This window comes from Equus asinus, chromosome 22, assembly GCF_041296235.1.
Source record: "Equus asinus isolate D_3611 breed Donkey chromosome 22, EquAss-T2T_v2, whole genome shotgun sequence".
NCBI lineage: Eukaryota > Metazoa > Chordata > Mammalia > Perissodactyla > Equidae > Equus > Equus asinus.
The window spans coordinates 66,072,471-66,094,605 of NC_091811.1; the positions used below are offsets into that span (position 1 = coordinate 66,072,471).

Genomic DNA, 22,135 nt, shown 5'->3' on the forward strand with positions numbered 1-22,135 from the left:
TATGAATACAATATCTTATGTTGCTAATGATGTTAATGACAGTTTTTTCTTTTTGAAGTTTTCTTCTTCCTGCATGCACTGTTTCTCTGATTTTCTTCTTTGTTTTTGGTAACAGTCTTGCATATTAGATTCTTTCCTCAAGAGTCTGGCTTTCTTTCTTAGCTGTCTGTTCAGATTGAAGAGGGTGGTGCTAAAAAGCTGTTTGAAAGCTCGGTGCGCTGAGTGGCGCTTGAGGAGAGGGTCTTCACTGGGGAGTTCAGGCCAGGCTGTTTCTTTGGGTCAGCAGCCCTGATCCTTTCTCTTGAGAGGAGGGTGCTAAGCCTGGCCGCCTGGCTTCTTTGAACTTACTGGAGGAAGAAGCCAGCAGCCTCAGCGTTCAGCAGGTAAACTTTCACCACCCCTGTTTTTAGAGCAATCCTGTTACACTCTGCTGTGCTCTCCCAGTCCCGAGACACTCCCTTCCATGCTTTCCAGAGAATAAAACTAGGCTTCTGCCGAGGGGGAGCGGGTTGTAGGCTCACCTGTGCCGAGTAGGGGAAGGCATCTAGGAGACTGACTCATTCTTAACAGACTTTCAATCAGTCCTCCTGTCTGAGCTCTACCATGACTCTCATTTCCACAACTTCCTGATTTCACCAACTGCTGGGCCTGTTGGGAGTTTAGGATGCAAACCAGGGTCATTGTCAGCTTTCTCCTTTGCTTCTTCTTCTTCTTTTTGCTGAGGAAGATTAGCCCTGAGCTAACATCTGTGCCAATCAGTCTATTTTTTCTGTAGGTGGGATATGGCCACAGCATGGGTGGAGTGGAGTATGTTCATGCCTGGGATCCGAACCCATGAACCTGGGCCGCAGAAGCCGAGAGTGTGAAACTTTAACGACTCAGTCATGGGGCTGGGCCCCTCTCCTCTGCTTCTTTAAATTCATCTTTCTCCATCTTCTTTGCCACTTCCAAATTTGGTTGCTGTTGCCTATTTTCTTTTTCTTCTTCTCCTTATGGTTTTTTGCCTTTTGAAAAATCTTACACTGTCATCTTAAAGTGGGGTATATGGGGGAGCAGAGCTAAAGGCGTGTGTTCAAGCTATCATCTTTTGACTCCTGAAATTTTAAAATCACTGGTCACTCCTGGCTATAAGAACCTGGTTTTTACAGTGAATGTGGATTCTTTTCTTCCCCAAGAGTTGTTGGAAGAGGTAGAAAAATGACAGTCTTTATCCTTTGTTTAAAAAACTTTTTCTGTATTTGAAGACAAGTGAAATCTTCTGAGTTTTGAAGCTAATTAAATATGAATCAAAGTATTCTAAGAATATTCTATAATATCCAGTCGTCCATGGAACTTACTGTTATTAGGGTAATTTGCTCAAGGAGCCTGATAAAGAGTCGAGACTACATTGGAAACACATGCACACACGTACAATCAGTCGGTTTTACTTTAATTTCAACCATATATATAATACTGGCAAGTAAAGTTATTTGATTTGAAATGGAGCTGTGAGCAGAGTTTTATTGCAAAGTTGGCAAAAAACATGAACTGCTCTCTTCTAAATATGCTTAAGACTTGGGGGGAAAATGACAGATTTGTTGTGCTTGTCATAGAGGCTGCTTTATGATTTTATAAAAAAAATAAAATGAAGCAAGCCTTTGTTCCTGCAGACAATTCAGTCTCAACTAAAATTGAAATCCAACAAATTACATGCATTCACAAAGTGCTGTCTCTGGCTTTTCTGATACAGGATCTGGGGAGGTTCATCAATCAGATGGCGACAGGGATGAGCAGTGGTTCGACAGCAAAGCCGATGTTAAGTCAGACAGAATAGGTTTGAACCGCTGTGTAGCCTTGTACTAGCTCTGGGACTTTGGGCACGTTGTCCTGCTGAGCCTTACTTTCCTCTCTGTAAAATGGGAATAGATGGTACAGGGCCGCTTTGAAGATTAATGAGAAAACACATATAAATTGCTTAGTGCCATGCCTGGTACAAAGTAGACACAAATTCCTGCAACAAAACCACAAAAGAAAACATTGGTATCAAAAGGACCTTTCCGACAACGCACGTGACCGAGACAACCAGGCTTCTCTGACTTTCAAGTCAGAGGGTATGGGCTCTGGCTTCTGATTGGCTGAGGCGTCAGAGCCCCAGGATGCTGCTTCCAGCCCCAAACTGCATCCTTCTGCTGGGTCGTTCCACTTTATTTGCTATAATAAATCACTTCACATTATAGCAACAACATCAATGAAGTAGTGCCTTATGCTAATGTGCTATGAATGTCTCCTCAGGAACTCAAGAACATTAGCCTAAAACTGCTCACCACATCCAAAATCAGAGGGGCTCTTCTCAGTCAATTAGGTATGAAGAGTGAGGCTGAAGCCAAGTGTGAAGGCTCTGGCGGTGTGCTTCTTGATGGGGGCCCGCTTCTTACTACTCAGAGTTTTCACAAGGAGAAGGCGATGGAAAGAGGGCTTTGTATAAAGACAGTGAGAAACATCAATAACCACCCCCCCCCGCTGTGCCTCGGTTGCACTAACAGTACCTGAGTGTGTTTGACAAGAGGCTTCCTGGATTTCCTACGTAAGTAGTATAATTACAGTTGGCACAAAGTTTTGTGGGGTAGAGCTCTGCTTAAAACATTTCACGAGGCTCTATGTGTACAATAAGGTCATTATAAGAACTAGCCTTGGTTAGGGTTCCCAGCGTGTTCTGGGCACTTTATAGACACGAACTCATTTAACCTTCTCAGCGAGGCTGCGGGAAGGTAATGAGTACACCATTTTACAGACGAGGAACCTGGGCGCAGAGAGGTCGAGTGTCGGGAACTGGGGCGGTCTGGGCTCTGAGTCCTTGTTTAGTCATTTTCCAAGTGAATGCTTCGTCAGTTCCCGCAATAGCCTTTGCACAATCATCTCTCTCCACCGTGTCCCTCAGAGGCTCATTTCCCGGGGTGCACGGTGGTTAGGAGAAGACTGCTTACGGATGGACTCATTCATTCACCCAACGAAGCCAGGGATTAAAGAAGCACCTGGTGTGTGCCAGGAACTCTGCTCGGCTCAGGAGTTGATTATTTCAAACAATGAAAATGGATTCTGGCCTTTTTTATTATTATTATTATAGCAAATTCTGCTTTCTCAATTGGCAAAATATGAGTATTTTCCACGAGGAGACACGACCTCAGGATGGTGACGACTGGTTGAGTAAATGGGGCTGTAACTCTGGAAGTGCTGACAGTGTGTTTGACAAGCTTGTGTGTCAGGTCTCCACCAGAATTAGCATCCCACTTCCAGCTCCTCGAAGAGCTGTAGCTTACAGCTGGCCACAATCGGGCCATTCTTGTGTAGTTTCCATTATTGGTATTAAAATCAGTTTTAGAAGTAATACTTAGTACATAAGTCAGACCATCATAAAGCATAATTTAAATGATTATGTGAATAAAATATTTTATAGCTTTGTACATGGCTACACCTCAAGCAAATTGAACACGTAAATATCAACTTTCAAAAAGGAATATATCACAGGATTAATTGTTAAAAGGATACTCTCCTTTATAGTTAAATTTTTATATATATTAATTTTTAAGAATAAATCCTATTGTATAACAAAACACGAAAAAGGACCGCTTTCCTAATTAAAATTTGAGAGTAAAGTAACCGTGCGCCAACATAAGCTTCTGAGGAGCAGGCGTCCTTAGTACACGCATGGCCGTAAGCATCTCTAAGCACGGGGAGAGTATTCTCAGAACGTAGCCCGGGGCCCCGGCACAGCAGACGTTCAGAACGTATGTCCTGAATGAAGGCAGGAGGAGAAAGAACGGAGCAGAGGGCAGGGCCTCTGCGTGCAGCCAGCATGTCGTGCACCGCACAACTCCAAGAGGTACCACGCCCACGGCCAGTTTTGATGGAATAAATGAATAGAATGGAATAAACAGAATAAATGAGAGCAGCCTTAAAGTTACAGGGGGGTTGCAGAAGCCACCTTGAGCTCCAAGTATTTTTAGAATGGTAGGTTCTGATGAGCCCTCCCTTAATTTCAGTAAACACATACCAACTTTGCTTCATAATGAACCAACAGAGAGGCTACGTGACCCAATTAAAGGCACAGGTGACTCTAGTAGCACCGGGAACAGGTCAGGAGTCTCTCAAACCCCATTCTGTCTTCCCACTGACGACACAGCACCTCAGTCCTGCTTTTCTCCCAGGGGCCACACTGGGATTTGGGGGGATACAGGCTTATTTCAGACATGTGGCTTCCAGTTCTTAACATTTATTCTGTATTGTAGTTCCACTGTTTTTAGTGTCACCCTAGATATGTGTGCTGTATTGGTTATAAATAATATTTCATTTTCAGTGTTAAATGTTTATCACCAAAGTGAAGCTGAACAGCCCCCATTTCCTCCTGCCCAGTGAGAACTCTCTCTTTCTGCCTTAACCACTGACATAAACGCTCTCCACCCGGGTAGGCAGGTTCTTTTATGCAGCCTCATCGTTCTTTCTGGAAGGGACCACCCCTTGTCACACACAATTGCCTCCAAGTCTCCTTTGGTCTTTATGCTTTAATCATTTGCTTCATTTTCTTGGGGCATTTATGGATGAACTTAGTTTATGGATATTAAAAACACAAAAACCTCAATTTCCATTCTATAAAACTCCAGTAGGGCTGACATTTTCAAAGCTATTTTACCAAAGCAGTTATAAATCTAGAGCCTGAGGAAAGAGAGAATTAAACACATTTAGATGCTCTATTTTTCTTTTTCGGTTTGGTTACCCAGACACCTTGTCCCATGGAGGAATTCAGGAAGTTACTAAAATAAGAGACATTATTTCAGTCTTGCAAACTGGACTGGAGACGCGTAGTGGATAGAGGGGAGGACAGCCTTCAAAGTAAACAAATGCAATTTAGTAGATTATTGTGAAAACATAACCCACAACATACTAAAATGTGGAGAACCCAAATGCACTTATATGCCCATCTGATTATTCATGGGTTGTGTGAGAGAATTTATTGAGAACTTATTACTTGCCAGGACTATCCTAGGTATATAAATATGTTATTTTATTTAATACTTCAAATAATCCTGTATTCTGTAGATATCCTTATTTCCATTTTACAGATGAAAAAACATAAGATTGGAGAGAATTTAAGCAACTTGTCCCGGTCACACAGCTAGTAAGTGCTGGAGGTGTGACTGGCCCCACATTTTTGTATCATTACATAGAAACCTGACAATGGCACCTAAAATGTTTGCCACATCTGCAAGCCATTTGACAATACAATTTTCTAATGTCTTTCTTAAATTCTACATTTTAAAAGAAATCACTTCTACTTACAACTTATGGTTATTCCAAGTTCCACACTGTGCTTCTTAGGGAGCTTTACGTGAAACGTTCCACTACTTGGGATGACAGACTCTGCAATTCCAAAACAAAAGAGAGAGTGTGTTTATAGACCAGGAATAATGGAGCGCCCATCGATGAAGACGCGTCAGGAATACTTGTATCACAATTGTCTGTAGTTAAAGCCTTAGCAATCAAAGACAGGTGAATACCGATATAATTCTGATAGACCCAGCTCCTGGCGAAGAACAGATGTCCTCCAACAGACACCTGTGCATAATTCACAGCCGCCGTGGAGCTCAGCAGTTCTTAAGTGTGATTTGGGCAATATCTCCATCAAATTCACCTGGGATGCAAGTTAAAAATACAGATTCCTGAATCATCTCAGATCTATGAAATCAGAATCTCTGAGGATGAAGCTTGGAAATCTGCATTTTGAACATATCCTCCAGCTGATTCTTAGGCATACTAAAGTTTAAGAACCACAGGTCTGGTTATATTCTTTTCTCCCCTGCAACCATATTTTCCCAGAGTTTATTATTCAGCAATTGTTTTTTTTTTTTGGCACACATTGTTTGAAGGTAGCTGGGAGAATAGATTCCGGGAGAATTTTCAGCTTGGTGTGAAGCCTGTTGATTTGCAGGGCGGGGAGGGGGTGCCTTAATTTGTAATGTGAACAGTGAAACATACACTAAAGAGGTAGAAACAGGAGTGATTTTCAGAACGTTTGACAACCAGAATGGTACTGGCCATAGCCAACCAGACTGGATACTGACCAGAGCTGGAACACTGGGGGCCCCAGTGGTACCAAGGATGACCCTTTAGTTTCGGAGCTCCAGGAGGTCCCAGGGAGGAGGAGGGGAGCAGGGGGCCCTGGAAAAGGGTGAAGGTGGGTTCCAATATTGGCCAACCAGGAGAGAAGTAAGCTAATACTGCAGCAATAGAGAAGAAACCAGTGTGCACTGGCTGACTCTCAATCCAGGATAGAACTATGGAGATTTTACCAGGGCCTGACTAGTATTTTAGAAAGGAAGGAATTGCTACGTATTCTTAAACATACTCTTAAAATTCCTTTCACGGTCTGGGAGACCTTCAATTAGAGATAACGTTAAAATGGAAATATCCTCTGAAGAGACAACATCCATTCATACTAAGTTGCTAATGACTATCCTTTCTTGAAGATTTTGGAAAGGGGTAGAAGGGGGCCAAGAAGCAAGGGAGACAGTAGCCCAAGGGGAGGACTGTGGGATGGCCCAGCTCAAGGCCAGCTCCCCAACCTCACACAAGAATTAACGATTAGGCCCTCAGGCCCCTAGCCCAATTTGTTAATTACATTTTTTTTTAACAGGTTTTGAGCCTCTGCAGGGCAGAGGTGGAAGCTGGGCTGGCTTCACGGAGGAAACAGAGTTAGGGTACGGCCTTCACTTGCTCTTCCTGGCCTTTGGGCTTTGCCAGAAGGAATTTGGCCGTAAACTTTTACAAGACCAGAGTCTGATCTTCCAACTCAGAAGATTCACCCTAGACTGTTACACAGGAGAACACAATAGACGTTTCATTTCCCAGGCCCTCCAGGCTTCAGAGCACCACCTGTGAAAAAGGACTCCTGTCCTGTCAGGTGTGGCCGAGTGAGCGTCACAGACTGTGAGCTGATACCTTCGGCTTCGCTCTCGTCCTCAACTGACACCCTGATGGGCCAGGAAGGAGCCACATTTATTTACCTATTAAGAATTTGTACCCCTCTCATTTCCCAATGGGATTGAGCTAAATAAGATTATTTATTTCCCCAATAGGTTTTTAAGAAGACTAGCTGATTTTGATATGTTGGGGCAGAAAAAGAGAAATGAGGTCAGTAAAAAGCATGTAGGTGGGCTGTACTTCCTGACTTCAGGCGCTGCAAGGATCGTCAATATTTACTTCCAAAATATTGCTCAAATCCATGCCTTCCCTCCATCTCTTTCCTGAGTCCTCTCCATTCCTTAGTCCAATAAAAAAATTTGCCACCTGCTTCCCAGCCCTAAAAGTGACAGTTTAAGAAGTTGGGTTAGCATGCAGATGGGGGGCAGAGGAGGGATTTGGAAGTGGCTGTTTTGCCCATATGCACCAACAGCCGGTGTACAGACAAGACGGAGAAAGAAACAAGTGTGCATGGGGAGATTGCGAGGTCTTGGAGGGAGCCTGCGCTTGGCTGGGACTGGCCTTGCTGTCAGCTCTAGCCCTTCCTGGGACTGCCCACATTTCCCGTCCTCAAGGGCTGTGAATCCCCTGTGTGGTTCCAGTAGCTGCCTCTTCTCTGTCTAAACTAGCTTGAGTGCATTTCTGTTGCCTTCAATGGAAAGATGTGTGATGAACACACTGATCCAGTAGAGGAAATGGAATGGGAGCTAAGCAGAAAGCCCCCACACAAGTGTTCAGGGTGTAGCAGGAACAAATTACTCGATTACTTGGATAAAGCGCGAAAGTGGTCCAGAAGTAAATGCATAAGAAGCTTTGGAGGAACAAACGGCTTTGCTATTTATGGAACTCATTTCATGTGTGTTTGTGTTAGTGTTATGTTTTAAGAGAAAGTGTGCTGTGGAAGGGGAGGGGAGCATATTGTGAGCTTGTATGTATGTGTATTCATATCTGTGTATGAATATAACATCTTGTCCACGATGCTATACAAGTGAGGTCGTTGAATCAGAAGGGCCTGGAATCACTGGTATGGAATAGTTACTACAGCAACATTTTGCTTCCACAAATTTTTCATGCAGGCAATCTTGACCAGGATTAACAGCGTTAGTGACACTGGAGGAGACGTTATCACTTCCTGGAAAACAGCCATGGATCACTTTTGACTATATAAGATTTGAAATATTCATAATGATGAACAAATATCAACAAATGAATCTCTTTGATCAAGCTGTGTCTTCATCTTCATCTTTAAATGCCAACATGATGTATTTTATATTTGGTCCTCTTTTTCCCCATCCAACTGTTTGGTTGTTAAAGCAAAGGCAGACTTAATTTGGGGTTTCTTAAAGAAATACTAGCAAACAGGAAAAAGATCCAGTATGTGGAGAAACGAGAGGCTTAGAATAAGTGAACAGGATATTGATTTTGTCTGACTCCCACGTGACTATTTTGCACTTCCCTGGTTTTGCTTTATCTTTGTTAATACTATAATTAAAAGCACATTTGGGTAAACAAAAGCTTCCTTCTTTCCACTTGTTGTGCTTTTTCTGCCCAAAGCATTCACTGTTGGCGCAGTACGATCATCACGACATCCTGATTCATCAACCTGGACGCCTTGTGAGAGTCAAAAAAATTAAGGGATGCTAAGGGGGGCGAATGTAGATGCTTTAACTCCCCATTTGGAGAAAAGCACGGGAGGCTCCAGTCATGATGGCAAATGTCATCTGATAGGACTGTTACTGGAACTTCTCCCAGAACAAAGCTGTATTTTTTCCAACAAAATAACTTCAGAGTTAAAGTAGAAACTTCAAGTAGTCATGATATTGTAGATCGGTATTTAAAAGACAGTATTGAAATGTTATGATTATAGCTTTATAATTATATGTATGGTAAAGGATGTTGGTAAAGAAATATAAACAAATTTTAACTTTTGTTTATTAGAGTGATGGGGCTATGCTTAATTTCAGCTTTAAAAAAAAATTCATTAATGCTACTACAATGTGGTTTGTACCACAGTTCCCATTAAAGAGACAGATTTAAGCAACAGTGTATTCAAAGCTGAGATTTTAATCCCTCTCTCTGTCGTTTAAAATATTTATAAAATAGAGATAGCTTATCTTTGAGACCCAATAGTTTGGGAATTAATATCTGGGTATAACATATTCCTGAGGAAGAATTTTAGAAGTGGATGGCTCATATCCAGACAATTAGGAGTCAATCCAGAAGGACAGGACAGTCTTGAAATAGTTCATGTCTAGAGATTCCTACCAATGTTCCAAGTTCTTAACTGGCTAAAAGATTTTTTTTTTTTTTTTTTTTTTTGCTGAGGAAGATTCACCCTGAGCTAACACCTATGCCAATCTTCCTCTGTTTTGTACGTGGGTCACTGTGACAGCATGGGTGCTGACGAGTGATGTAGCTCTGTGCCTGGGAACTGAACCAGGGCTGCCAAAGTGGAGTGTGCCATACTTAACCACTAGGCCATGAGGCTGGCTCTAAAAGATTTTTCTGATTCCAGCAGTTTCCAATAGATTCCAGTCGATTGGTAATGACTAACTATTGAGGATTCTGACTCTGTGTCTGGGCCCAGCACGAAGATGCTGGCATCAATTAGTGATGTCTGCCATGAGCAAGGGAGGAGGAAATGCCAGGATGGGAGCATACTTTTCCTGGCCCTATTCTCCATAGTTTCTATCCATTTGAAATAGGTTGATTTCTGGAACAATGATGGGCAAGGGAGAACACCTTAGGTCCCTTTCTCCTGTCCCTTATTCAAGCAAGCTTGGTACGGAACAAACTGGGTTTAGTTGACATAGTTTCTATTTTTTATGAGCTTAAACGTAAGATATTAAAGTACTCTATCAACAAACATTAAAACACATATATATATATTAAGTATGGATTAAACAATGAACAAATATTGAGGACACAAGAGAAAAATGCATTTATAGCACAAGTCAATATTTAGATACTGCTTACGGAGAAGGTCAGATTGTGCTGGCCATTCCACTACTGCAATGCACTGAGTAAATGCTGCTCACCATCCTCCAGGGCACGGGATGGGCCCCTCCCCTCAACAAACAATGTCAGTAGGGCAGAGGTTCAGGGATCCTGCTGTTTCATGCTGGGAACTCTAGCATCTCTTTGAGGAGGCAGTGTAACATGACATGGAGAAGACGAGTGCAAGTCAGTGGACCTGGGGTTTACCGTTCACTTTGCAGTATGACCTTGAGTTTCCCCACCTGAACCTCCGATTCCCCACTTATAAATAAATGAAGGTATTGGATTATAAGAGTCCTCTCACCACTAATGCGCTGTGATTGTAGTAAGTACATGCTGGGGCTGCTAAACAGCCTTCTTTGAAAACCATACCCTCACTGCCAGCTCACTCATCCATACAGGGTCTTTCCAGCAGATTCCTGCTTGGCCACCGCTGTCTAGAAGGGGGAGATACTAAACCTAAACTGGGCCAATTAGATTCTTTCTCTTGGGAATTAGAAAATGGAAGTGGCTGGTACTGGCGGGGCACTTTCGCAAAGATAAGACCATCATGCACAACCAAAAGTCAGAGAAAACAGAGACAAACGGAGCAGAAGTGCAGAAACAAGCAGCACTGAGGGGCCAGGAACCCCAGAGAAACAGTGGGTATGAAATCAGTTCTTGATGCAAATTGAAGTTCCTGATTCCAGTCCTTCAGGAGAGCCAACCGCACTTCATTCATTCACGCATTCACCGAGTACTGGCTGACAGCCTCCTGTATTCCAACCACTATTTTGGGTGCTAGGGGGACATTCATGAACAAAAAGGCACAAAGTCACTGACATCATAGATTTTCCTACTGGACAAGACAAGAAAAAAACTCAAATAATTATACCATATGACATCGTAGCTTGACAAGGGCTAAGAAGAACCATAAATCTGGGGCAGGAGACAGAGAGTGACAGGTAGTCAGAGAAGCTTCTCTGATCAAGTGATATTTAAGCAAAGACCTGAATGAAGAGAGCAAACCAGCCAAGCATGTTGGGGACCAGGTGCCGAGGCAGAGGAAACACTACTGCAGAGATCCGTTGACGGGACGGTGCTGGGCACGTCCTGAGCAGCTCGTTCATCCTCCCCTCCTCATTCCAAGGCGCACCCTCCTTCTTAGAGATTTCCCTGCCTGGATGGTCCCTCCATGCCACTGCACTCCCAATTCCCAGCCCTCTGGCAGAATGACATTCGCCTCCACGCTACTTCAGCCACTCACGGCCCCAAGCCTTGCTTGACCTTCTCTGAAATCCTAAGCTTTAAGATGCCTCCTGGACCTCAATCGCCTACCATGAGCTCCCTCAACAGCTTTCTCACTATACCCATTCTTCTTCCTGAAGGCTCCTAGTTCCCTAAGTTCTCCCTTTCCTCTTGGTCTTTGGGGCTGGTTCTTTATTGACTCCATCCCTCTCCAACCTAGATGCTTTCAAACACAGGCAGTATGTGTAGCAGTTAGAGTGTGGCCTTTGGGGCCAGACCACCTGGGTTAAAATCCCAGCCCTGGCATTAACTACGTGGCCCCGGTTTTCTGGGGTCAGAATAATAGTAACCTTCTCCATTGTTTTTATAAGGATTAAGTGAGTGAATGCACACACAGTGCTTAGAAAAGTGACATGCCAGAGAGTAAGCATTTGATAAATATTATCATGATAATTTTTATGCTATCATAATTATTCACTTGCTCTCCTTGCAACCATCTGAACCTCTGTGACTTAAGTTCTCCTTTCATTGAACCTTCTCTGGAAATCTTAATCTCTGGCTCCATCTAATCACCCACTTCTCTGCCCTGAGGTCCCTTGCCAAAAATCTACTTGACCCTGCAGGTTGATGCTGCTATACACTTAGAGCCTCTGGACTCTGCTCGGCCCTCACTCAGCTTGAAAATCCCTTTACATGAGTCTGGTTGGTTTTCTCACTCATCTTCCCCTTAGCTATCCTAAACATTCATCCTTCTTTTCAACTCCCCAAGATGCTGACCCTTTCACTCTTGCTTGACAGTTCTTAAATGAACTTCCTAAACATAGCTAAAAATGTGTTTATAGTCTCACATCCTTCTCTTCAAACTCATAGGAAGAGGTCTGCTACTTTCTCAAACTAGTCATCTACCTATGTGGTAGACAACCTCCCCCTCATCCCTTTGGGGACCCAATTCCACCAATCATCTCTTTTCTCCCTCATTCATTTCAGGCTCCAAACATGCTCAAAACTCTTCAATCTGAAAACAAAACAGCAAAACAAAATAACACCCCTCTGAACTCTGAATCCTGCTCCCATCGGTTGTCCCATCTCCTTTCATCCACAGCTAACTTTCTTGACATTGCCAAATGTCCCAAAACCGACCTTGGTTGAAGACCACTGATTAGAAGATAAGGCCACATAAAACAGAGCGCCGGGTACATAACTCCATGCTGCAGATTCTGAAGAGAGGCACCCACGGCGGCCTCCAGTCCCTTTCATCCATTCACTGCATTTTTCTGCAAAATCCTCTTCCCAAACCTGGTTCCTTGGCAGACATCAAGCAGAGCTTGTCTGCACTTCCCCACCCTCCCTCCCTCCTCAGCTCACTGCAGTCTGGTTTCCGTGCCCCGATTCCCTGAAATGACTCTGCAATGTCTTTCTTCCTAACTGTCCGATCCAGTGGACATTTCTCGCCTTTTATGACTTGAATTCTCTGCAGCACCTTTACCCGAGTGACCAGTACTTTTGCCTTGAAAGTCTTGCTTTGGCTTCCAAAATGCCACCTTTTCTGGTTCTCCTCCCCCTTGTCCTAGAGCATCTTATCTCATTGCTAGCACCCTTTCTCTTTAAATCTTGGTAGTCCTCAGGCAGAGTCCCCTCTTGTTGCCACTCTTTCCCTGGTCCTCCTTTAGTCCAGTGACTTTAACAGTCACGGACATGGTGGTCCCTCTTCAGTCCTGCTCTCTAGCCCAGACCCTCCTAGGCTCCAGGTCGTCTCGCCTGCAGTCCCCTTTGCATTCCAGCGGTAACACACATTCGGTAAGTCTATTCGTATCTTTCAGCAGTTCTCGCTCTTGTCTAATTGGCCCTGAGCTCCTTCCTAGAAGATATTGATCCTACTTCCTCTTTCAACGATCTGAACAAATCATGGTGCCCAGCACTTAGTAATTGGTGATTGATACTTGTCTTCTGAATTAAAGAATGGATGAGCTTGCTTGTCCTTTTTTTCCTAGTATTGGCAGTGGATTTACCTACTCATGTTTAAAATAGAACTCTTTTTGTTATCCCCAAATTTCCACTCTGCAAGTCTTCCTCTCAGCTAAAGACATCACTATTGACTCAACTGCTGAAACTTGTACCTCAGGAGTCGTCCACAATCTTCCCTTTCTCTCATCTTCCACACTCAATCCATAAGCAGGTTCTGTTAGTCCTGCTTCAAGCCATGTCCTAACTTTCACATTTGTCACCTTGTTGTGTAAGCCGCCATTATTCCTAACCTGTCCAACTGCCACAACCTCCCATCTGTTTTTCTGCTTCTGCTATTGTCCCTTCTCATTTCACAAGGATCTCTCTAAAGTATTCATCAGGCTACCTTGCTCCCCTCCCTAAAACGCTCCATGCTTTCACCACACTTGGAAATATAATATACATTCTTCACCAAGGCACTGAACTAGCTCGCCCTTCCAACCTCCCCCATCCCATCTCCTAAGCCCAATCCGATCCCCACCCCAACTCCCTTACTCACTGCAGGAAGAACCCTTTCTGCTGTTTCTCAAATCCACCCAGCAGGTTATTCTGGCTCCTCTTTAACACTGGCTGCTCGCTCTGCCTGGAATGCTCTCCTCCCTGATTCTCCCTTGCTGGCTCCTTCTCAACCTTCAAATGTCTGTTCCAATGTCACTTCCTTAGAGAGTCATGCTATGAAAACAGCTCCCCACAGTCATTCTCTAACCCTCATTCTGGCTTTATTTTCCTCAGAGCACTTATTACTGTCTAAATTTTATTGGTTAATTTAAAAATTAACTTTCTGTACTAATAAAAGCTTCATGAAGACGAGGATTTTTTTCTTTCCTGTCTACGGTTGAATCTCCATGATACAGGAGAGTACCGGACCCATAGCAAACACTCAGCAAATATTTGTTGGGATAATGTGATCTCTATGTCCAGAGGCACATCCTTCCTGATTGATAACGGTTATTGGCTCTGCGAGGTAGCGTTTCACTGTGGGAAGACAATTTACTTAAATGGGAACTAGCACCAACCTCTAAAATCTGCACACCTGTTAGCTACTGACAAGGACTCTCTCCATGACCAGACTTAAATCAGCCTCCTCTGGGTCCTGTTCTTGACTAGCCCTTGGCCTCGGCCTTGGCCTAGAGTTTGGCCTGCTGAGCCTAGCTTTAGCGAGAATTCTGCTAAATTAGTTGATCAAGAATCCCTCCATTCTTGAATACATAATCAAATTCCTCATCCCCCACCCTCGATATCTAATCAAGATCCTCTTAGTAATTGTCCATCCAAGGACTCCCTCACCCTCACCTTGCCCGTTGGCTATAAATTCCCGGCTGCCCTTGCTGTTTTTGGAGTTGAGTTCAATTTCTCTTCCATACTGCAAGTCGTGATCTCTCTCACAGTAGTCCTGAATGGTCTTCCTGGTCATTTTTCACAAGTGTCTGGTACAATTCCTCTTTAACACTAGAGAGCGAATATTTACCTACTAGGCTTGATTAAATCTACCTAATGAATTTTCCTCGTTGCCCACCAAACTTTCATATGTTCCTTGCAGTGGGAAAGGTCAAGAGAGGCTTTTCTTGTCCATGTGATTGAAGAATATTGTTTCTCTAGCATATAGGGGAAAGTCAGGAAGAATAAAGGCTACATGGCTTTTTTCTTATCACCTTTATAGTGGCTATTACTTTTTCATTTTGTCACATTTATTTTCCACTGTTCTTGTGGTGACGTTTTAATGAATAATACAAAAACAATGCTTGATCAAAACGACATCCCAAATCTCCTAAACAAAAACATGTTCAGAATATAAAAAATCCTTCCTCTTCTGCCGCATAACCCATATAATTCACAGGCAGTCCACCCGGAATCTGCGCTGACTTGCGATTACATGATTATACCTGCAACATCAAACTCGATTTCCAGAGTGACCTTGCTCGTGATGGAAGAGTCTCGGAGGAGCTGATTGGCTTCCTCGAAGGTGCTGTCTTCAGTTGGAATTCCATTAATGGCCATCACTCTGTCTCCAATCTGTAGCACCCCACATCTAAATTTAGAACCACGCGTCAGAGGTTGTAGACGGAGTAAACAATCGTTACATTGAAGTCACCAAGCCTACCTTGTTTGACCCTTGCAGCATAGCATAACCATTCGGGATTGTTTATTCAATGCCGTGGCAATCGTAATAGGTCAACTGTAACATCTTGAATTCTTGCATTTCCAGGGCTACAAATGCCAGCAAGGGAGTCTTGAAGTATCCCAGGGAAGTAATTAATAATTCAGCACCCTGGTATTGTTATAATCTGATCTGAACCAATATCTAGTAATGATGAATGTACATTGCCCCATGGCAGAGAAATTATTAAAGTTTGAACTTTAGAGAGTTTTTTTTAATGGATTTTTTTCCTTTTTAATTAACATAGCCTCTAGTCCCCGATGGACAAAAATCTGCTAGATAAAGGCATCCATGCTCATTATTCTTCTCAAAACTGATAAGAACATAAAATTTTATTGTCAGAACAGAGAGTTCATTATGTCTTGCATTTCCTGCATTGAGCGCTGTTCCATAATTTATTAGCGATTCAAAGATAGCCAGCATGAGAAATGCAGAGCAGAAAAAGAGGCTGTGAGAGAAAGCAGCTCACCTCTCCGCCGGGCTGTCAGCTTCGATATAGGAAATCAGAGGTGGGGAAGAGAGTGTCTCTGTGGCGAACACACTGCCCTGCAGTTGGATCCCAAATCCTGTGACAGGATCTGCTGTCAGCACGACCTCTGTGGTTTCTGTGTGAACAACCTGCCCAGCCAGGCCCACCGTGCTAGAGGCTAAAGACACTGGAGGAACACACACAGAAAAGAATGACTTTAGGTAGGAGAAGCACCAGGAATACATACCAGCATCGTGTCTTTGAAACAAAGCTCATCGGCAATGGTGGGAGGTAATATTTGGTTTTCTAGCAAAAAGTTAGCTAGAGCTGAACAAGATGAATGAATCTCCCAGTATTTGTCACATTTCTGTTACAACACCAGTGCAGCCCCCTCCATACCAGGGACAGTTGTGGGAGCTATAGGAGGAGGATGGCCTTGGGGTGAGGGTACCTGGGTTCTAGTCCCGGTTCCACGGCTAAGCAACCAGTTGACCTTGGTAAGTCATTAATCTCTTTGCTATCTAGGAAAAACAGGGCTGGGTTACCTGGTCTAATTTTCCCCTTTAGCCACTGTGCCTGAGCTTTAAGCTTCTTACAAACAACCTAACCTTCAGCTTTGAAGAAATTATCAAAGTCTGGCTCCTGGAATAGTGAGGATGTGCTGGTCATCAACCTATCTAGCACAGGTCGGTGTGATGGAGTCCTTTATACTCTTTCTCCTCCTCCCGAATGTGGTTTCTTGAGCCCTTGTTCTTTTCCTTGGGTCCCCAGCCTACTGTGTCATCTCTTGTTCCATCCATTCCTCTGATCCTCTTCTAAGCCAAGGCACACGCCGCTGTCTTGTTCTGATCCCCAACCCAGGTCATGAAAGGGCTGCTGCCTCCTGGACGCCCTTCTCTCCACGCTGCCTCCGAGACCTGCGTGCCTCTGCTCTGTGAGTGCACGCTCCCGTCCGCAGCGTCCAACGCTGCCCTGTTACTTCTTCCAAAAATGGTCTCTGGCTCCCTTAATTTAACTGAAACCTGATGACAGCTTACACCTCAAAACACTCTCCAGTCAGAAGGCATTTTCTTTCACTCTCCCTGCATGGGGCCAGGAGAGGGAAGGGTTTGTAATACTCCTTGCTCATCATATTCAGTGTTTTTTTGTTTTTACCTCAAACCACTCTTATTTAAAGTTCCACATTCTGTACTTATTTCTGCTCTGTCTCATCTTCAAACTCATAGCTTTCTAGGTTTACAAAACTCCTCCGGTTCCTCACTGACTTCAGGACTTGGCTCTTAATCGATCTCTTCTAAAGTGAGCTTTTCCTTGTCCTCAGCATCTTTGACATCAGGGCGATAACCTAACACATTGGTTTTATGGTTCTTCAGCTCTCTTAACGCAGGTACCAGCAATTCCCCCTACTTCAGCTCTACCAGCACAGCCCTATCCTGGACCCCATCTTCCTTCAAAACGGGTAGAGCTCCAAGATCTCAGTATCTGAATCCTCCTTGTTGATCACAGATCCTCATGAGCCATCTCTCCCAGTCCTTACGATCTAATTTTCTCCTCTTTACGACTTCTATCCCATTTCCTCTCACTGTCTCCTGGTCTAGTGGTTTTCAAACAATATTTTTAGCAGCAGATTTTTTCTTCCTTCAAACGAAGGCATATAAGGATGGCTTTATATTCCAGATAAAAACAGAACTATTGCAGTTGAGGTAGGAATGGGAGACCCCAGAGGACCCCTCCTCTCTCAAGTGGGAATCTGGTGAACTCAGTTTGAAAGTGATTATCTTTATCCATTGCCTTTTACCAGTACCATCATGGATCCCTGGTGACCTCTTCTATGACACATCTGTGAGTATCAGACTCTTCAACCTCATGTGATTTCTGCCCTCTAATGCTCTGACTGGTAATGCCCAGTCAACTCCATTCTTAGTAAGTTGTTAAAGGGCGCTAGAGAAAGTCATGACAAATTCACATTATTCTCTGGGCCCCTGGAAGCTTACATTGTGTAATGTTTTGGCACCTTATTTGATTCTCACAGGATCCATCTCAAACATTTCTACCCTTATCAGGGTCAAACTTTACTTCATTTCCTACAAGACTGAAAGGGTCCGACCACTTGGCAAGGGTTCCTTAAACAAATTCTTCTCAACCTCGATTTCTCTGTGTCAGCGTCTGTTCTCTCTCCCCTTTTCCCTGCTTCAGGGGGCTGCATCCTTCCTTCCATTTAAAGGCTAAATCCTTCTTTCAGTGTTTTCGATTCTATCCCTTTCCACTCTTTCTGTGATTTTGTGCCATAAAATCTTCTCTCTTGCTGCTTTTTCCAACTTTCCTACCCACTCCTCCAGCTTTCTGACCTCTCCTTCTGACTTGTACTGATTCCAAAATGGCTTCAAATTTGGCTTCTCCGCACAACCTTTCCTGAAACTACTCACTGATGACTTCCTACCCTTTCCTGAAACTACTCACTGATGACTTCCTGATTGCCAAATCAACGGCCTCCTCCATTCTCACCACTCCACAGCACCCAGCCGGCTTTGGGAACCATCCTTCTTTCTGAAATTGCTCTCATGGCTTTGCTGAAGCTTGGTTCTTCGTTTCGTACTTTTTCCGCCCCTCCCAGCTCCTTTGCCTCTCTGCACTCCAAACAGAGTTGCCCCCGTTCTGTCCTAAGCCTTTTTTTTCACTCTTGTTCTTTCCCTCATTCATTTCCATCGCTTCTAAAACATGACCCCTGCATGGATCTTCTCAAATCTACCTCTCTGGTTTCTCCTAAGCTCCGGTGTTGAATTTCCTGACTTGATGGATATCTCATCCACAAGGATGTGTCCCTGACTCCTCAAACTTGACATTTTCAAAATTGAGTTAATCACCCTCTTTCTCATTGCCACTCCTATTTCTATGAACAGGACCATCACGCTTATAGTCCTTCAGGCTTGAAATCTTGAAATAGCCTTGGACTCACAACTCCCCATTGTCTCAAATTCAATCAATGGCTAAATTCTTTCAGGATGACCACTGACATATATTTTGTGTAAATCCTCTTTTCCTTTCTTACTGTCAATACCTTAATTCAGGTTTTCATTACTTTTTATTTCAATTACTCTAATACACACGTTTCTGGGTCCTCTCATGCCCAATGCTTCCTTATTATTGCCATATATATTGCTATATATATATTGCTATATTATTGCCAGATTCACTTTCTCTTTGTGATGAAGTCCCAGTGTATCTACCCCCTGGAGTAGGGCCTCATTGTTGCTAGCACAGACTACTATACAGACTTCCAACCAGTGTCCCTGCCTTTTGTCTTATGCTAACAGCCTCCAAATTGCTGCCAGAGTGGCTTTTCTAACATGCAAAGGCCATGCCCTAGTTTCAAATCTTTCTAAAGATTCTATCTGTGGCTTCCTATTTCCTATAGAAGGAAACCCTCAATTCCAGCAGAGCGCACAGGCCCCTCCATGAGTTCATCTCCTCCTGCCAGGGGAGTCTCAGTGCCTCTTGTTCTCCTCATGCGCTGCGTGCTCCGGCCCTGCTCTCATACCTCTGCGTCCATGCGTACACTGTGTCCTCTGCCCTTTTGTCCTTGCTCTGGGCTTTCACTGTCCCTTTCTCTGCCTAATCCAGGCAGAATCAGTTACTTACTTTTCTACATTTCCACATTTCTAAGACGTGGTCCTATTTCAGCATTTATGGGGTTTTCATTTGCCTGCCTATCTCTCCACTTGACCCTTAGTTCTCTAAAGACTGGGACCAGATCTTTTCATCTCTGAAATCCCAGTGCCTGGAACATTCAGGAATGCTAAGTGAATGAGGAATGAATCAAGTTTTGTGATATCATCTGCATTTTCCCTTTTGGAAGCAACATTTCGTGTAGATTCTGCTGAGTTAAGGAACTAGAAGTCATTCTTTCGGATTCCCAGTCTTTCTATGGTGTGGAACATTTCAGCACTGCAGCTGATGTGGCGGAGGATGGTGAGGTGGGTCATTTGTCGAGGAGGAGTAAGGAAAAATGTCTTCGGAAGAAGCACCATCATTGTTCCATCTCAGCAGGATTCACGTCAGTGAGATTAGAGCGGCCTGCGGTGGGGGTGAAGGCAGCCTCCAAGCCTAAGCTTTTCACAGGGGCTGGCTGGAATTCCAGAGTTCCACGCATGGAGCATCACAGGCTAGTTCAGATCACATTTCCTAGAGTGCCTTTGTTGATGTCAACTGTACTTTGATTGATCTCCAGATCACACATTTTATTGGCGGCGCAAAACCACCAGCAGCCACCACTTCCTCCAGTAAGGATCTGGAGAGTCAGAGGTCTTCCCAGTGAGTTCTCCTAGCAGGCGGGAATACGATATTACATCACCTATTTGGCAGATTCCTTCCACTCCACGTTCTAGGTGAAGCTTTTTGGGCTTCCATAAGAATGCTTTCTGTGAATTTTTCTATAGGTTCACATTAATTTTATTTTTCATTTGAAATCTCAATTTGGTGTAGATTTTTGGACTACTGAATTGGAGTTATAAACTGTTTATGAAACAAAGTCAGCTGAGTACCCTCTCTACTAAGAAAGGTCAAGAAGCAATGGGTCAATTTAAGAGTAATAGGAGGGATTAGGTTAGACATAGTGAAGACCTTCTCAAAAGAGAGACTTACTATATTTTTTGTAACAGAGAAGACAGTTGAGGAATTTAATCCTCTAGAAGGTTTTGAGAACAAATAACTACTTCACTGTGGGAATCACTAAATTTATAAACTCTACCTAGAGGCAAGTTGAAGTGATAGAAATCATTAGAACACTTAATTTAGGATTAAAAATGTATTAAACATTGGTGTTATAATTATATAAGTTATGATTTATGTAATAAATATAGGATTATTAAATAATCTAGGATTTTACAATTAACTCTGAAAGTCCTCTGACATATTGGCATCTGTTCTTTGAAACAGTAAAATCTCATTTAAAATTGTATGTACTGATTACTCACACATATTAAAGTCTTGAAAATTATTACTAGATATGAAAAACCTGAACTGTAGATTTAAAGATGATGAGCCAGAAGAGAAAACAGCCAATATTACTCGGAGGAGAAAAAGATGGGCTTGATTATCGTGCTTCATTAATGTGGTCAACCAGCAGAAGGAAATAAAGGTGATTTATGAATTGTAACCCTGTGGTTTAAAAATCCGTATGATGACTTCTCTCTCCAGTAGCAAACAGTCCTGCAGGGCACTAGCCCTGGCCTGAGGCGTGCCCACTTCCGCTCACGGGTGAAGATGGACATGACCAAATTGCTGACATGCTGCGTTTGAATTCTGCTAACTGGTGTGTGCACGTCGTGTCCAGGATCCCCATCTGCTCTGTCCCATTCCCGTTCACATTTGGAGGGTTCTGTTCACAACCCTTCAGGTTAAATGACCCTGTGTTTCTGTCAATTCTTGTCTTTCCTAGTGTAAGCAAGGGAGGGGACCCCAGGACAGCTCATTAACTCCTAGAGTTTAAAACTCTGCCAAACGTTTTCTTAATTTAGAAGGCTGTGAGGTTTACTGTCAGACATAAAATGCATTTCAAAAGTATAGAGAACAAAAGAGCTCCAAGATTTATTAATACACTGTGTTTGTTACTATTTGATCCTGTAATTGAAGACCTCCATCTCACTAAACTGTTCCACATCGGGGTCGACCTGCTGTGGACTCAACACATTGTGTACCACGTGACCCGGTTCAGGAGTGCAGTGGGGCGGCCAACAGTTCCCTTCTCCAAACGGGGGCAGGCGCAGATCTTAAGCTAACCCCTGCGAGGGCTCCAAGGGCTCTGTGCATGGTCACTTAGAAAAGCTTACCAACAGCTGCCTTTGTCTTCCGTTCTTTTTTCAGGGGTCGGTGGAAGGGGCAAAAGTTGTTAGGTTTTCTCATTCTCTTCCTTTCGGCTCTTTTCAATGTTGCCCTCCCTAGTAGTAAGTGATGACAACAAAAGAGGCAAAGACCATTCTGGGAACGTGTTCTGACTTCTACTCTTTGCTGCAGCTCAGGCGGACCGGGAACAGGCAGTCTCTACCCTGGCTGTGTCCAGGAGCGGGAAGCAGACAGCAGGGGGAGCTGGCCAGACCCACTGCTCCATCACACTGCCATCACAGGGGGGCCGGGCTTCTGGAAGGAGCATTGGCCTCGGCAGCAGGAAAACGGGCAGTAAGACTCCAGAAGGGGTGACAAGAGCATGCCTTCTGGGACATACCTCTGCACCCTCCAGGGCTCGGTGACACTCCTCAAAGCCTAGCGCTAGAGGTGCTCATTCTCCCTGT

The 22,135-nt window shown here is 43.7% G+C and overlaps 1 protein-coding gene across 17 annotated transcripts in view; it reads right to left on the reverse strand.

The window, feature by feature from the left end:
- The window catches only part of GRIP1 (glutamate receptor interacting protein 1), a 597,356-nt gene that overhangs the window by 52,474 nt on the left and 522,747 nt on the right, over positions 1-22,135 (reverse strand). For all 17 annotated transcript variants that reach the window (XM_070493998.1, XM_070494003.1, XM_070493995.1 and 14 more), the window contains 3 exons: positions 15,849-16,035; positions 15,105-15,250; positions 5,314-5,394 (listed from right to left, as the gene is read on the reverse strand). In XM_070493998.1, the coding sequence (XP_070350099.1) occupies positions 5,314-5,394; positions 15,105-15,250; positions 15,849-16,035 (414 nt within the window). The remainder of the gene's footprint in view (positions 1-5,313; positions 5,395-15,104; positions 15,251-15,848; positions 16,036-22,135) is intronic.